General features: G+C 47.5%; 1 protein-coding gene across 1 annotated transcript in view; it reads left to right on the plus strand.

Moving 5' to 3' along the window:
- The first annotated feature begins 12,001 nt into the window (after positions 1–12,001).
- Positions 12,002–17,273, plus strand: part of LOC121009217 (5'-nucleotidase domain-containing protein 2-like) — a 31,752-nt gene continuing 26,480 nt past the window's right edge. Inside the window, exon 1 of the mRNA XM_040442185.1 lies at positions 12,002–12,312. Coding sequence (XP_040298119.1) covers positions 12,045–12,312 — 268 coding nt within the window. The 5' untranslated portion in view covers positions 12,002–12,044. The remainder of the gene's footprint in view (positions 12,313–17,273) is intronic.

Here is a 17,273-nt window from a genome sequence, read left to right on the forward strand (position 1 = left end):
TTTTATAGAGCAGATCGTTACGGATGTGGCGATACCTAATATGTATACTTTTTCTTATTTATTTAAGTTTTACACAATAATAGCATTTTTGAAACCAAAAAAAAAATATGTTTTAGTGTCTCCATAGTGTGAGAGCCATGGCTTTTTTATTTTTTGACTGATTGTCTTAGTTAGAGACTCATTTTTTGAGGGATGAGGTGACGGTTTGATTGGTACTATTTTTGGGGTCATACGCCTTTTTGATCGCTTGGTGTTGCAATTTTTGTGATGTAAGGTGACAAAAATGGCTTTTTTTGACAGTTTTTTTTTTTACGGTGTTTATCGGACAGGGTGGATCATGTAATATATTTATATGTAAAATTTTTTATTTTAAAGGTATTTCAAGGATATATACTATGGAGTTACATCACTCCAAATGAATAAATGTAAGCAATTCTTTACAAATTGAAAAATAATATAAATATATTTATATCAAAATATTAAGTCTTTGATACAAGAACAAACAAAAAATGACAAACATGGAAAGGGGAGGGAAGGAGGGGGAAAGGAAAGGTAAACAGAAGAACAGGTAAAGGAGAAATAAAGGTTACCAGTCAAGATAACAATTTAGAAAGCCTTTTAGAAATTGGTCTATGTACAGACCTCTTGGTATGACTATATCAGCTATAACAGATAATCAATTAATCACCATCACATAGCAACAAATTAGTTTTTTCTGGTGTCAGATATACACTCCATTTTTCCCATATGTCCTCATATCTTTGTGTGTTATGGTCTATATTCCATCGCATTTTTTCAAAGCTCTGTATTTTCTTGACCTCCAAAAACCATTCCTTTACCCCGGGTTCACACCTGAGCGTTCTGAAAGGAGCGCGCTGTATGCGCGATTGTACGGGCGTTTACAAGCGCGCATACAGAGACAAGTGAACACACATTGTCGCTCGTTCCCGAAAGTCTATGTACGGGAACGCGCGACAAACGCCCAAAAAAAACGCTCAAGTACTTGTTTGAGCGTCGGGCGTTTTACAGCGCGATCGTACGCGCTGTAAAACGCCCAGGTGAGAACCATTCCCATCGGGAAGCATTGGTTTCTCCTTGTTGTGCGTTTTACAGCGCGTAGGAACGCGCTGTAAAACGCTCAGGTGTGAACTTAGGGTTAGCGTTGGTGGTTCTTTCTGCAGCCACTTCCTTGGTATTAATATCTTGGCCGCATTGAGGAAAAGCATACATAACTCTGACTTTATAGCAGCATGACATACATCAAACCAATTAAACAAAATCAGATTTAGGGAAAGTGTCGTTTTCGTTTTGAAAATCTCATTACCAATTTTGTTTATCTTTTCCCAAAAAGGAACAATTAGAGGACAATTCTACCAAATATGAGCGTATGTCCCTTTCTCTCCTCCACATCTCCAACAACGATCGGGAATCTCTGGATTTATTCTGTGTAACAAAACCGGCGTTTTATACCACCGTGATGTTAATTTGTATTGCATCTCTTGATACAAATAGCATCTCGAGATTGAGTGAGCATTCCTCAATATGTAGCTTGTTTGTGCCGCATTAAATGGAGAATTTAAGTCTTTTCTCCAATTCTCCAAGTAAGTTAGGGGTTTAGGCCTTGTTCACATCAGCGTTCAGCCTTTCCGTTCTCCTGCTCCGTTATAGGAGCAGGAGAACGGAAAGGACGGATTCGGCACATAACTGAGCCGAGCGGAGCCTACGGACCTCATAGACCCCCATAGACTATAATGGGGTCCGTTAGGTTTCCGCTCAAAAGATGATTTTGGAGCGGAGACAAAAGTCCTGCATGCAGGACTTTTGTCTCCGCTCCAAAATCATCTTCTGAGCGGAAACCTAACGGACCCCATTATAGTCTATGGGGGTCTATGAGGTCCGTAGGCTCCGCTCGGCTCAGTTATGTGCCGAATCCGTCCTTTCCGTTCTCCTGCTCCTATAACGGAGCAGGAGAACGGAAAGGCTGAACGCTGATGTGAACAAGGCCTTAGTCGAATCAGTTATTAATTTATAACATTTGGAGATCAGGTGATCCCTGGAAGAGCGACTGCGGAGGAGAGACGAGACTACAGTCTCTTTAGCTGAGGAAACATGGTTGGGGTGAATTTTATCTAAAAGATCTGAAAGTTCTGAAAGTACTCATGTAATATATTTATAGAACCGGTCGTTACGGACGCAGCGATACCTAATATGATTGTTTTTGTTTTGTTTTTTGTTTTGTTTTTTCTTATAAAATCTGGGGAAAGGGGCATTTTTTTCTTTTTTTACTTGAAACTTTACACTTTTTAAACTTTTTTTTTTTTTAGACTTTATTTCTGTCCCACTTTTGGGGGTCTGATCCCCTCTGCAATGCATCACAATACCTCTATATTGTAATGCATTGCCTGTTAGTGTATTACATTTACAGCGGTGGATACAGCAGGGGTCCGGCTATCAGGGACTGCCAGACCCCTGCAGTGATCGGGCGCGCACCGCTCCGGTGCCTGCCCGATCACCATAACGTTCTATTACATCAAGATGCGGGAAGTCACTGACTTCCATGAGGTCATAGTACTAAGGGTTAAGGAAGGACCTGTACTTTCCTGCCTGGGTACACTTCTGGCTTTAGCTCAAAAACTGCATCAAAAACTGCAGTGTTAGGCTGCGTTCACACGGGCGAAATTTCCGCGCGGGTGCAATGCGGTAGGTGAACGCATTGCACCCGCACTGAACTCGGACCCATTCATTTCTATGGGGCTGTTCAGATGAGCGATGATTTTCACGCATCACTTGTGCGTTGTGTGAAAATCGCAGCATGCTCTATATTCTGCGTTTTTCACGCAACGCAGGCCCCATAGAAGTGAATGGGGCTGCGTGAAAATCGCAAGCATCCGCAAGAAAGTGCGGATGCGGTGCGATTTTCACGCATGGTTGCTAGGTGACAGTCTATTCACTGTATTATTTTCCCTTATAACATGGTTATAAGGGAAAATAATAGCATTCTGAATACAGAATGCTTAGTAAAATAGCGCTGGAGGGGTTAAAAAAATAAACAAATTAACTCACCTTCTCCTCTTGATCGCGAAGTTCCCGGTCTCTTCTGATGAGCTGTCGGCTAAAGGACCTTTGGTGACGTCAGATCACATGCTCCAATCACATGGTACTGGTACATCACCGTGGTGATGTACCATGTGATTGGAGCATGTGATCTGACGTCACCAAAGGTCCTTTAGCCGACAGCTCATCATTAAAGAAGTAAAGAAGAGACCGGGAACTACGCGGAGGAGGTGAGATTTTTTTAGGTTTTTTAACCCTCAATTGATCACCTACTAAGCATTCTGTATTCAGAATGCTATTATTTTCCCTTATAACCATGTTATAAGGGAAAATAATACAATCTACAGAACACTGATCTCAAGCCCGAACTTCTGTGAAGAAGTCCGGGTTCGGGTCTGGGTACCACAGTTGGTTTTTTGTCACGCGCGTGCAAAACACATTGCACCCGCGCGATAAAAACTGAACATCGGAACGCAATCGCAGTCAAAACTGACTGCAATTGCATTCCTACTCGCGCGGGTTTGCCGCAACACACCGGGACGCATCGGACCTAATCCGGACACGCTCGTGTGAACCCAGCCTTATTTGTTTGTTAAAAAAAGCAGTGTGTGGAGGACCCACCCTAAGGCTAGAATGAATCACGTAAGCAGTTTTGTTTTTTGTGGTAGCCAAATGCAGTTGAAAAGTCTCCTGTCCTGAATCCTAATAAAACCTTTAAAACTCCAGGTTTTTTTGGGCTCGGCTGCGCCTGCTATGCTGTCTTCTGCAGCCGCTCAGCTCCACCTCCGCCCCTGTGATCCGTCCACGGTTCTCCTCCTCCGTATGTAATCTGTCTGTGTCCGGCCACTGTAGTCACGCGCACTGACGCTCCGGATGCCTGGAGATTCAAAATGTATGTCAAAATGTAATTAAAGGGACCGTGGAAACGAGTGTGCCCCCTTAAGGAACAGTGGGTCCCTGCACTTGCCTGGGTGTGCCGGGTGCTAACACCGACCCTGATGGTGACTAACTGGTAAATACCCAGCAGGGGGCGCTGTACTGATCCTGTAAGACCGAGCCTCCCCAATGTATAACAGGGTAATCTAGGGCATTTCCCCTTAGTGCTGCCCCCAATGCTCACATTGTGCCCATTCATAGTAATTATGCCCACATTGTGCCTCCTTTACAGCAGAAAAACACACATTGTGTCCCTGTTTTGCCCACATTGTTCCCCCTCAGTAGTTATGTCCTCCTTGTAACCCCTTTACAGTAGTTATGCCGATCTTTGTGCCCCTTCACAGTAGTTATGCCGACCTTTGTGCCCCTTCACAGTAGTTATGCCGACCTTTGTGCCCCTTCACAGTAGTTGTGCCTACCTTTGTGCCTCTTCACAGTAGTTATACTCACCTTTGTGCACCTTCACAGTAGTTGTGCCCATCTTTGTGCCCCTTCACAGTAGTTGTGCCCATCGTTGTGCCCCTTCACAGTAGTTTTGCCCATCTATGTGCCCCTTCACAGTAGTTATGCCCATCTATGTGTCCCTTCACAGTAGTTATGTCCACCTTTTGTGCTCATCACAGTAGTTGTGGACTCCCTTTGGCCCCTAGACCCTCTCCAGCTCCATGAAAAAAAAACAACACACAAATACTTACCTGTTGTCCTGATGATCAGCACATCCATCCTGCACTCCCAGCAGCACGTCCGCCACACTCCCACACACACACAGCACTGCATCAGGAAAACAGACCATGTGACTGTGCCCTTAAAGGGGTTGCGTCACTTCAGCAAATAGTAGAGAACATTAATACAAGGCACTTACTAATGTATTGTGATTCTCCATATTGCCTCCTTTGCTGGCTGGATTCATCTTTCCATCACATTATACACGGCTCGTTTCCATGGTTCGCAGTGTGGCGCAGTGCTAGCATACAGATGAATGGGGTTACAGCACGATTCGCTCGTGTGACGCGACCCCAGAATAGCAAAAAATCCAACACTGAGATCTCGCCCCGATCCCATCTGAGGCGTGACCAAGATCGCCGTGTCGCCGAACCCTAAACTGGTGCGGATTTTCCTGCATGCAAATGGAAAGGAAAATCTGCATCATTTACCCAAAAAGGATTGGACAAGTTAAAATCCTGCTGCTGGATCCTGCTTTAGGGCTCATGCACACAAACGTATTTTCTTTCCGTGTCCGTTGCGGGGTTTTTTTTAGGACTGTATGCAGAACCATTTATTTCAATGGGTCCGCAAAAAACAAACAAACGGAAGTTACTCATGCATTCCGTTTCCGCATGTCCGTTACGCTAAAAATAGAACATTTCCTATTACTGTCCGCATTACGGACAAGGATAGGACTGTTCTATCAGGGGCAGATGTTCCGTTCCGCAAAATACGGAACGCACACGGACGTCATCCGTATTTTTATGCGGATCCGTTTTTTGCAGACCGCAAAATACAGTGTGGCAAAAAAAGTATTTAGTCAGCCACCAATTGTGCAAGTTCTCCAACTTAAAAAGATGAGAGAGGCCTGTAATTTCCATCATAGGTTCACCTCAACTATGAGAGATAAAATCCAGAAAATCACATTGTCTGATTTTTTAAGAATTTATTTGCAAATTATGGTGGAAAATAAGTATTTGGTCAATAACAAAAGTTCATCTCAATACTTTGTTATATCCCCTTTGTTGGCAATGACAGAGGTGAAACGTTTTCTGATAGTCTTCACAAGGTGTTCACACACTGTTGCTGGTGTTTTGGCCCATTCCTCCATGCAGATCTCCTCTAGAGCAGTGATGTTCTGGGGCTGTCGCTGGGCAACACGGACTTTCAACTCTCTCCAAAGAGTTGAGATCTGGAGACTGGCTCGGCCACTCCAGGACCTTGAAATGCTTCTTACGAAGCCGCTCCTTTGTTGCCCGGGCGGTGTGTTTGGGATCATTGTCATGCTGAAAGACCCAGCCACCTTTCTGTAACACCCCAGAGTTGTGTTACTACACTCCTCTACCCCCCTACTATCTATTAAGAGCCTTTACCTTGTCATCTGATATGATTTTGCTCATGTCTTCACAACTGTGCATCTAAACACTGCATTAAATACAATTATTGTTGTAATTTTCCATGTTCACCAGCAGGTGGCAGCAATGGATTGGTAAGGAGCTAGTCTGTGGAGGTGTGGACTGTTCCCACATCCTACACCTTGGGTGGAGAAGGAAGTTAGGTCAGTGTGCCAGCCACCCTTGTTGGGGAAGGCTGTGTGATAGCCTTCAGGAGTCCCCCTGCATAGGGAAGAAAGCCAGGATCTTGTCTCGACTGAGACATTGATCAAATCCCCAGCCTGAGCCCCGCAGCCTCAGCTGGATGACAAGAAAGCAGACAATCTCCAGAGTTCCAGGACTAAAGTATTCCCTGAGAGCCCATCTGTGAGTAAAGTCCAGAGACCAAGGAGAAGCCATATTCCTCCTCAGCTAGTCAGTCCCCACAAAGCAGAAGGTAAATTTTAGAGCAGAAGATAAATTCCTGCCAAAGTTAGAGAGCTGCTAAGCAGACGTCTTTTCCTGCAAGCTCCAGGTTTATAGAGCAGAAGATTCATTCCTGCCAACCATTGCCAATACCTGCTGGGACCTAAGACCAAAGCTGTACGTTGCTTGGATGAAAGTTATCTTCAGTAAATACAAGTTTGAATTTCACCTAAAGGTCTGGACATCAATTTCTGCTGCAAAATCCCTCTATTACTCCTACTATCACTACACTCAATTTATTGCAAGTGAGCCAGCCGTACCTAGGTAGGAGACACCGTTGACACCATTACCATCACCATACAGAGACATTATAGACATTACACACAGTATCAATGACTTTATTCTTTGATATGGATATATTTATATTATTTTTCAATACGTAAAGAAATGCTTACATTTAATCATTTGGAGTGATGTAACTCCATTATATATATCCTTGAAATACCTTTAAAATAAAAAATTTACATATAGACATTACACCACTCTGGCATTCCTAACCTGGGACGTGTGTTATAACACCTTGGGAGGGCCCTGTGATTGTACACGGCGCACGCTGCAATTGGCGTCACGACAAATACTGAACATTTTAACAACCCGTTTCTGGCCACTGCATTTCATCTTCAATGCCCTTGCTGACGGAAGGAGGTTTTCACTCAAAAGCTCACGATACATGGCTCCATTCATTCTTTCCTTTAGGCCTCATGCACACGACCGTTGTGTGCATCCGTGGCCGTTGTTCCGTTTTCCGTGATTTTCTGCGGACCCATTGACTTTCAATGGGTCCGTTGAAAACTCGGAAAATGCACCGTTGTCCATCCGCGGCCGTGATCCGTGTTTCCTGTCCGTCAAAAAAATATAACCTGTCCTATTTTTTTGACGGACAACGGTTCACGGACCCATTTATGTCAATGGGTCCATGAAAAAACACGGATGCACACAAGATTGGCATCCGCGTCCATGATCCGTGGCCGTAGGCTACTTTCACACAGACAGATCGCAGATCCATCTGCATAAAATCTTTTTCAGAGCTGAGTTTTCACTTCGTGAAAACTCAGATCCGACAGTATATTCTAACACAGAGGCGTTCCCATAGTGATGGGGACGCTTCAAGTTAGAATATACTAAGAACTGTGTACATGACTGCCCCCTGCTGCCTGGCAGCACCCGATCTCTTACAGGGGCCTGTGATCCGCACAATTAACCCCTCAGGTGCCGCATCTAAGGGGTTAATTGTGCGTATCATAGCCCCCTGTAAGAGATCTGGTGCTGCCAGGCAGGAGGGGGCACACCCCCCTCCCTCCCCAGTTTTAAATTCATTGGTGGCCAGTGTGCCCCCCCTCCCTCCCTCCCTCCCCTGTATTACATTCATTGGTGGTCAGTGCGGCATCCCCCCCCCTCCCCTGTATTACTGTACATTCATTGGTGGCCAGTGGGCCCCCCCTCCCTCCCCTGTATTACTGTACATTCATTGGTGGCCAGTGGGCCCCCCTCCCTCCCCTGTATTACTGTACATTCATTGGTGGCCAGTGGGCCCCCCCTCCCTCCCCTGTATTACTGTACATTCATTGGTGGCCAGTGCGGCCCCCCTCCCTCCCCCTCCTAATTAAAATCCCCCCTCCCTATCATTGGTGGCAGCGGAGAGTTCCGATCGGAGTCCCAGTTTAATCGCTGGGGCTCCGATCGGTAACCATGGCAACCAGGACGCTACTGCAGTCCTGGTTGCCATGGTTACTTAGCAATTTTTAGAAGCATTATACTTACCTGCGGTGTCTGTGACCGGCCGGGCGCTCCTCCTACTGGTAAGTGACAGGTCTATAAGCAATGCGCCGCACAGACCTTTCACTTACCAGTAGGAGGAGCGCCCGTCCGGTCACAGAAAGTGAAGGTAAGTATAATGCTTCTAAAATTGCTAAGTAACCATGGCAACCAGGACTGCAGTAGCGTCCTGGTTGCCATGGTTACCGATCGGAGTCCCAGCGATTAAACTGGGACTCCGATCGGAACTCTCCGCTGCCACCAATGTGGGGGGGGGATTTTAATTAGGAGGGGGAGGGAGGGGGGGCCCTCTGGCCACCAATGAATGTACAGTAATACAGGAAGGGATGGGGGGCCCACTGGCCACCAATGAATGTACAGTAATACAGGGGAGGGAGGGGGGGCCCACTGGCCACCAATGAATGTACAGTAATACAAGGGAAGGGAGGGGGGGGCCGCACTGGCCACCAATGAATGTAATACTGGGGAGGGAGGGAGGGGGGCTGCACTGGCCACCAATGAGTTAAATACAGGGGAGGGAGGGAGGGGGGGCACACTGGCCACCAATGAATTTAAAACTGGGGAGGGAGGGGGTGTGCCCCCTCCTGCCTGGCAGCACCTGATCTCTTACAGGGGTCTATGATACGCACAATTAACCCCTCAGGTGCGGCACCTGAAGGGTTAATTGTGCGGATTACAGCCCCCTGTAAGAGATCAGGTGCTGCCAGGCAGCAGGGGGCAGTCATGTACACAGTTCGTAGTATATTCTAACTTGAAGCGTCCCTATCCCTATGGGAACGCCTCTGTGTTAGAATATACTGTCGGATATGAGTTTTCACGATCTAACTCAAATCCGATGGTATATTCTAACATAGAGGCGTTCCCATGGTGATGGGGACGCTTCAAGTTAAAATATACCATCGGATTGGAGAAAACTCTGATCCGATGGTATATTAATAAGGACTCCTGACTTTACAGATCCGTTTGCAATTGCACCATATTGTGTCAACGTCAAACGGATCCGTCCCATTGACTTGCATTGTAAGTCAGGACAGATCCGTTTGGCTCCGCACGGCCAGGCGGACACCAAAACGACTTTTTCTTCATGTCCGTGGATCCTCCAAAAATCAAGGAAGACCCACGGAAGAAAAAACGGACACAGATCATGGAACTACGGACCCCGTTTTTGCAGACCTTAAAAAAAAAACGGTTGTGTGCAGGAGGCCTTACGCGGGTCAGTCGTCCTGGTCCCTTTGCAGAAAAACAGCCCCAAAGCGTGATGTATCCACCCCCATGCTTCACAGTAGGTATGGTGTTCTTTGGATGCAACTCAGCATTCTTTCTCCTCCAAACACGACGAGTTGAGTTTTTACCAAAAAGTTCTGCTTTGGTTTCATCTGACCATATGACATTCTCCCAAACCTTTTCTGGATCCTCCAAATGCTCTCTAGCAAACTTCAGACGCGCCCGGACATGTACTGGCTTAAGCAGGGGGACACGTCTGGCAGTGCAGGATTTGAGTCCCTGGCGGCGTAGGGTGTTACTGATGGTAGCCTTTGTTACTTTGGTCCCAGCTCTCTGCAGGTCATTCACTAGGTCCACCACGTGTGGTTCTGGGATTTTTGCTCACCGTTCTTGTGATCATTGTTGACCCCACGGGGTGAGATCTTGCGTGGAGCCCCAGATCGAGGGAGATTATCCGTAGTCTTGTATGTCTTCCATTTTCTAATAATTGCTCCCACAGTTGATGTCTTCACACCAAGCTGCTTGCCTATTGCAGATTCAGTCTTCCCAGCCTGGGGCAGGTCTACAACTTTGTTTGTGGTGTCCTTGGACAGCTCTTTGGTCTTGGCCATAGTGAAGTTTGGAGTGTGACTGTTTGAGGTTGTGGACAGGTGTCCTTTATACTGATAACAAGTTCAAACAGGTAACGAGTGGAGGACAGAGGAGCCTCTTAAAGGAGAGGTTACAGGTCTGTGAGAGCCAGAAATCTTGCTTGTTTGTAGGTGACCAAACACTTATTTTACCGAGGAATTTACCAATGAATTCATTAGAAATCCCACAATGTGATTCCCTGTGTTCTTCCCCCCATCCTGTCTCTCAATTACAATTACAGGCCTCTCTCATCTTTTTAAGTGGGAGAACTTGCACAATTGGCGGCCGCACTGTACATAAGTTCGTGTGCATCAGCCCTTGCCACGACATCAGAGGAGGACATGTGAATGAGGCCTTACATGGAAACACATGGCGCCATCCAGGATGGAACGGAGCTGGCCGATAATCAGATTTTCACGGACATTACTTTTATTTTTCGCCCTTTATCTTTCATACGATTTCTTGAGGCTCTTTACATAGCTGTTTTCTTATGCTACTTTCACACTTGCGTTGCTGGATTCCATCGCCGGCAATCTGTATGCAAACAGAAACCATTTGTAGACGGATCCGGATGCGGATCCGTCTCACAAATGCATTGCAATACCGGATCCATCTCTTCAGTGTCATCCGGAAAAAAACAGATCCGGTATTTATTTATTTAACATTCTTAAAGGTCTGCCCATGCGCAGACCGGAAGACCGGATCCGTCAATGTGGCAATTTTAATGCCGGATCCAGCACTAATACATTCCAATGGAAAAAAATAACGGATCCGGCATTCCGGCAAGTGTTCAGGATTTTTGGCCGGAGAGAAAGATGCAGCATGCTGCGGTATTATCTCCGTCCAAATACCGTAAAAGTGACTGAACTGAAGACATCCTGAACGGATTGCTTTCCATTCAGAATGCATTAGGATTAGGCCTCCCGTGGCCGTGCTGCAAATTGCGGGCCGCAATGCGCGTACACCCGCCGTGGGGCAGCCGCAGCGGATCCCGGACCCATTCACTTTAATGGGTCCGCGATCCGGCCGTTCCGCAAAAAGATAGGACATGTATCTATCTTTTTGCGGGACGGAAGTACGGGACGAAACCCCACGGAAGCACTCCGTAGTGCTTCCGTAGGGTTCCGTGCTTCCGTTCCGCATCTCCGGATTTGCAGACCCATTCAAGTGAATGGGTCCGCATCCGTGATGCAAATGGGGTCCACAATACCGCCACAGAGCGCACACGTTCATGTGCAACAGGCCTAAAACTGATAATTTTTTTCCGGTATTGAGCCCCTAGGACGGAACTCAATACCGGAAAACTTTGACGCAAGTGTGAAAATACCCATAACCCTCTACTGATTTTAATAGAAAGTGATTAGGCAACAGGGGCAGGAAAATGTGTCTACTTATGCTTGGCCTGTATGGTAGCTGTTATGGCGGCCATATTGGTTGGTTCTTCTGGGACTCGTGCAGAAGACGATGGCTCAGTGATATTTCACTTGGGAGTTAGTTTTCTAGGTCATTTGGAGCTGCCCTTTAAATTTTCTCCATAGAGAATAGATGGCTTCTCCCCCATAGAAGAGCCCCCCACATCCCCTGCAGTGAGGTCTGTGCGGTCCTGTATATTTGGGGGAGCTGCTGGAGAGGGACGAGCACAGCAGCCGTCCGGGGCGGACACCCAGCTGCCAAAATCAACAAGAGCGCTGAACGCCACGCCCCTTGCCAGTTCTGGCACTCTCTATTGGATCGTACAGTGGATCACGCCCCCACTGTTGACTCTGCACCAATAATGGTGGCGGAGGGGGGTGTGGCTTCCACAGCTTGTTGTGGCGTTTGGCTCAACGTGCGGCAGTGACTGTCCGAAGCTGCTCGGAGATGACGGCTGTGATGTACCGGCTGCTGCGCGGCTCCTCCCGGAGAGCGGCCTCGGCGGCTGCCTACAGCACTGCTCGGGATGGACCTCCAGGCCCTGCTCCCCCAGTCCAGCCCGCCCCGTCCTCGGGGTCTCCTGCCCCGGCTCAGCCTCCTCTGCACCCGCCCAACGCCCCCACCCTTGGCCGCCGGTTCTCGTCCACCGCCCCCAAGGTTGACAACAAGACCTTCTTGTGGTCCCGGTACGGGGAGATGAAGAAGCTGGTGCAAGGTATACCGTGCAGCTGGTGTGGGACTACGACTCTCAGCATCCATGCTGCACTGCTGGGAGTTATAGTTGGGCTAAGCCAATATATATATATAATATAAATATATATATATATATATATATATATATATATATATATATATATATATATATATATCTCCTGGTCTGATTGTATTTTGAATGTTAGACTAATTTTCTTAAAGGGCAGTTCCATTTGTTCTGACCTAGCAGGGCAGGAAACTGAACTTTAGGAATCAGTTTATTTTATTTTTTTATTATTATACCCAGAATTGTATTAAAAACTTTGTTAAAAATTAAAAATCGGTGGTATTTCTGGGTGAAGTGACTACCTGTCTGCTTGGAATGTGCCAAGTTCTTTCAGGAGGGAGGGAGGGGGGGGGGGTCATAACCTGTGACCACTATGGCTGCATGGTAGTGGGAGCTTTTGGTGGCTTGTAATGCTTGTGCCTCCTTCAACATGTAGAGTTCCCTTTTAGGGGCACCGAAGGAAGGAAGGTGGTCGAGCAGATGCTGAGATGTATGTTTTTGACAACCAGTTTTCCAATTGTTGTAGAGGACCTCCAAGGTAGTCACTCATGGGTCCGTATTGGGGTCTCCATCCCTTCTCAGGATATAATTTAGGGGAACAGATGATGGAGATTGGGCACCTGTAGAGGAACACCTGGTTGAACTTGTTATATGGTTCTACTGCTGGGGACTTCTTCATCAGCTGGTGACCTGTCTCCATAGAAGGCATTGGATGTGGACATTGTTTGTCTCTGCTGCTCCTCAATACCAAGAGGGGGCTAGATGCAGCTCCTAGTTTTGGGTCGTTGTACCTTATGTGGTTGTTAGTCCCCCTAGAAGGTCCATGGGAACATGAGAGAAATGATCATTGTTAGATTGGTTGGGGTCCAACTGCTAGGACCCCACTCATCTCCAGTCCCAATCGAGCTTCGGCCGTACCGGTCCACTGCTGCTCCATCTAGTGCTTGGGTCTACCATAAGTTGCATAGGACTGCTCTTGCTATCCTCTTCAGTTCTGGACCAACAACATACATGTGCAACCACAGGGGAACATGGGGACCCCCCCCATTGTCATCCTTGGTGGAGGTCCCAGCTTTAGGACCCCAGCGATCAGCCACTTATCCTCTGTCATGTTAGAAGCCCCCTTTAAAGGAGCTCTACAGGTAAAACTGATACAATGGGAGGAATTGATCAGGCTACCTGTGGCAGACAAGAGGCGCAGCTATCTGCCCGTATGGAAAACTGGCCTCAACTACGCCAGTGTCTGGCGCTCGGCCCTCCTGTCTGGCATGCATCTCCACGCATTTGTTGCCTCTTTTCACTGTGTATTTTGAATTAAGGCGCCATGCACGTGACCATATCCGTTTTGCGGTTGACGCGCTCTTGTTGTCTTTAGTTCGCCCTGGTCCAGGGGTGTTACACTTTTTTTTTTTTTTGGGAAAGGACATATGGATGCGGAAAGCACATGTATCATCTGTGTACAAAAAATGTGGCTGCAACGTGGACCGCATCTGTACTCTGCAGGTGTGGACCGCATCTGTACTCTGCAGGTGTGGACCGCATCTGTACTCTGCAGGTGTGGACCGCATCTGTACTCTGCAGGTGTGGACCGCATCTGTACTCTGCAGGTGTGGACCGCATCTGTACTCTGCAGGTGTGGACCGCATCTGTACTCTGCAGGTGTGGACCGCATCTGTACTCTGCAGGTGTGGACCGCATCTGTACTCTGCAGGTGTGGACCGCATAACGGGTATGGTTGTGTGCATGGGGAAAACCTTAGTCTTTAAATTCCACCTGGTTCAGGTCCCAACGGGTGGTGATGACACTATGATCAGTCTGTAAGGAGTACGACAGATTGATATATTTTTTTTCTTCCTGTAAATATTTTAAGGACACGTCCCTTTAAGTGCACAGCCAGTCACACGTCTCGCTCCACTATGTGACTCGTACATCATTGTGTCGGGGGCTGCTCTGTGCTTCAGGTGGTCTTTGTGTCAAATCCTTTTGTCTCCGTAGCCGCCCTGTATGTTGTGTATGGTTTTTATATGGCGGCATGTTATATTATTTATATTGTATATACGTATATTTCTCGTAGTGATCCATAGGGACCCCTTGTGCAGCCTTCTAGGGTGTGATTTATATAGTGGAGAATGTCCTCGGTGTGCACTTGTCCTCCGCTCAGGTCTCGCCCCCCTGTGGATGTGATTTGTTTTTGTCCTTTGCAGACGGTGATTATTACTACGAGCAGTCGTTCTTTGCTGCCTTCATGTGCAGTGTTTTTTTTTTTTTTTTGTTTTTTTTTAAGGGCCTGTTCACATGGTGCAATTTGTCGCGCCAAAATTTTACCCACGGCCACGTGCCAGAGGTTTAAAGCCCTGCTCCCACCAAGAAGGGGCTTGTTCTTGGCGCAGTTTCCGGCCTGAGGATGTGGCGGGTGTCTGTTCACGGTTTTAGCTCCGTTTAGTGTCAAAGTGAAGAATTGCGATCCGCCGCGTGAACTTGCCCTAATGCCAGTTTTAAAGAAGTACGTTTGGTCTGGGAAACTCCGCTCTGTGTGACGGACGCATTTGACGTAAACTCGCAGCATCAGAATGATTTTTGATGCTGTGAGTTCCTACCTGACTGACGGGTCTACTGTACTGTAGTCACGGTGTTATCCGAATACGGTGCAGTAGGACCGCGGCGGGCCAGGAACTCGCGGCATCATGATGCCGTGAGTTTGGGTCAGTGGAACAGTAATTGGTGCATTTCCCGGACCGGATACACTAGTGTGACCCTGGAGTTGCTGTATGACACTTGCCTCCATGCCACGACTTTGCTTCTGTGCCATCGGGATGTGTTTTATGGGGTGACTGACCCATTAGCAGTCAGGCATTTCAAGGTGATTGATGTGAGGCGTTCCCCCAATAGAACCCCCCCCCCCCTTTTTCAGGAAAGGACTACTGTTGCCCCTTGAAATCAATGGACACAAGAGAAGCAGGCGATGGCTCCTTCTCACTGGAGTTTCCTTCTGTGATTAGCACATACTTTGGAACTACAACTCCCACTGTGCCCGTGCCGGGAGAGGCTGCTAGAACGTGACGTTTGCACGAATTGAGGCAAATGGTGCTTTTGACTGTCTTGCACTTCAGGGCACGCTGTGATATATTGGGGACTACAACTCCCTTTGTGTGCCCAGTCCTACTCCGCGGACACGTTCAGGCACAGTTTTGGCAGGGGAACCTCTGGCCACGTTGCTCGCAGCACGTATGGGGAGGGACAGTTTGCATTCAGATCCAGAAGAGCAAATCTGTGCTTGACTCATGGTGCCCGCTGCGCGTCCGCCTGATGATTACTTTACTGTAGTTATGTCTCTTATAGACCTTCGTGACCTGCGCCGCACAATGAGCCTTTTCACCAGATAGCCCATTTTAACAAATCCGCAGCGGCTGTATGCAACTATAGCTGGGGGGGGAGGTTATATGTGACCGATGGCTTTACAGCGCGCTTCACACTTTGGTTGAGAACTGCAAGTCTCAGCATGCCTTAGGTTTAAAGTAACTGGTGTAAAACCTAATGTTTGATTCAGATATGAATGATTATTGCTGCAGGGGAAAACCTAGTAATACATGGAGGGGCTGAGTTGTTTGCATCTGCTCAGGCTCACAGACACCCCCCCCCCCCCCCCCCCCCCCGACCTTCGTATGCTTTAGGCCTCTTGCACACAACCTTATGTATTTTGCGTTGCACAAAAAATACAGACGTCCGTGTGCGTTCCGTATTTTGCGGAACGGAACAGCTGGCCCCTAATGCAAAAGTCCTATCCTTGTCCGTAATGCGGACAATTATAAGACATGTTCTATTATAATTTTTTTTTGGCGGACCCATTGAAGTGAATGGTTCCGCATATGGTCTGCAAAAAAAAAACAACGGAATGGACACGGAAAGAAAATACGTTCGTGTGCAAGAGGCCTTTTAAAGGGATTGTCCGGTTTCAGTAGATCCCATTGACTTCTAATGGGGGTCGGTCAGGCCTCTCCGGTTCTCCCCTTACAGATGATATTGGGGGGAAGAAGAAGAATGGGGCATGACGAATTTCAGCCCCTCTTTGCCCTCAGGAGAGAGACTCCCCCTTTTTTTTTTTTTTTTTTTGGTGTGGCACGCCCAAATATCAGTGCATCAGGGTGCCCATAGAAATTAATGGGGGCACATTTGCTTTGACACCCCCCCCTCCAGAATCTCAAAAAATACAAGACTGCTGGATTTTTGGCAAATCTGTGGTCGAGGCGAATGTACGAGTCGTGCTGCGAATCCATTCATTTCTATGGTTATCCTTCTACGCTGCGATGTTTTGGAGTGTGACGTTTCACGCCCAAAATCACTGTGTAGCCGTATTTTATAGGATGATCTGGCAGATAATCGGGAACTAAGCAGGCATTTCCGATATTTGCTCCGCTGTATATTACGGACAATGTTTTGTCACAGGCTTTTTATTTTTTTTTCACCTGCTCGCAAATTAGGAGTGACGGGCGTGGTGAGTCCTGACGCATTTCATATCTTTTACACCTGGAAAACAGCGCAAAAGCAGAGTAAAAAACTACCCTTATCAGGGGCTAGAGTGGTCTTCACTCCAGCCGCATGGACCGCCACTGGTGCACTTAATTTATGACTAGGCTAAAGCAGGCGGGAAACAAAGACTGGCGTAAAACCCAGGCGCTCAATACTGCAGAGGTACAATGGGGGACGTTTATTAGACTGGCGCGCCCCCCCCCCCCCCGGCCCTTTGCTCTGCCGGAGGAAGATTGGCGCTTCCTCCGGCAGGCAGTGCATCCGACTTAAATCTACGCCAGCAACAGTTGGGCCGTTTTCTCTGCAAGGAAAATGAAAAATGAGCTGACCTGCCTGCTTCCCCGCCCTTGTCGCGCCCCTTTATAAAAGTGAAGTAAGGGGGGGAGGGG

The sequence above is a fragment of the Bufo bufo genome, chromosome 8 (assembly GCF_905171765.1).
Source record: "Bufo bufo chromosome 8, aBufBuf1.1, whole genome shotgun sequence".
Taxonomy (NCBI): Eukaryota; Metazoa; Chordata; class Amphibia; order Anura; family Bufonidae; genus Bufo; species Bufo bufo.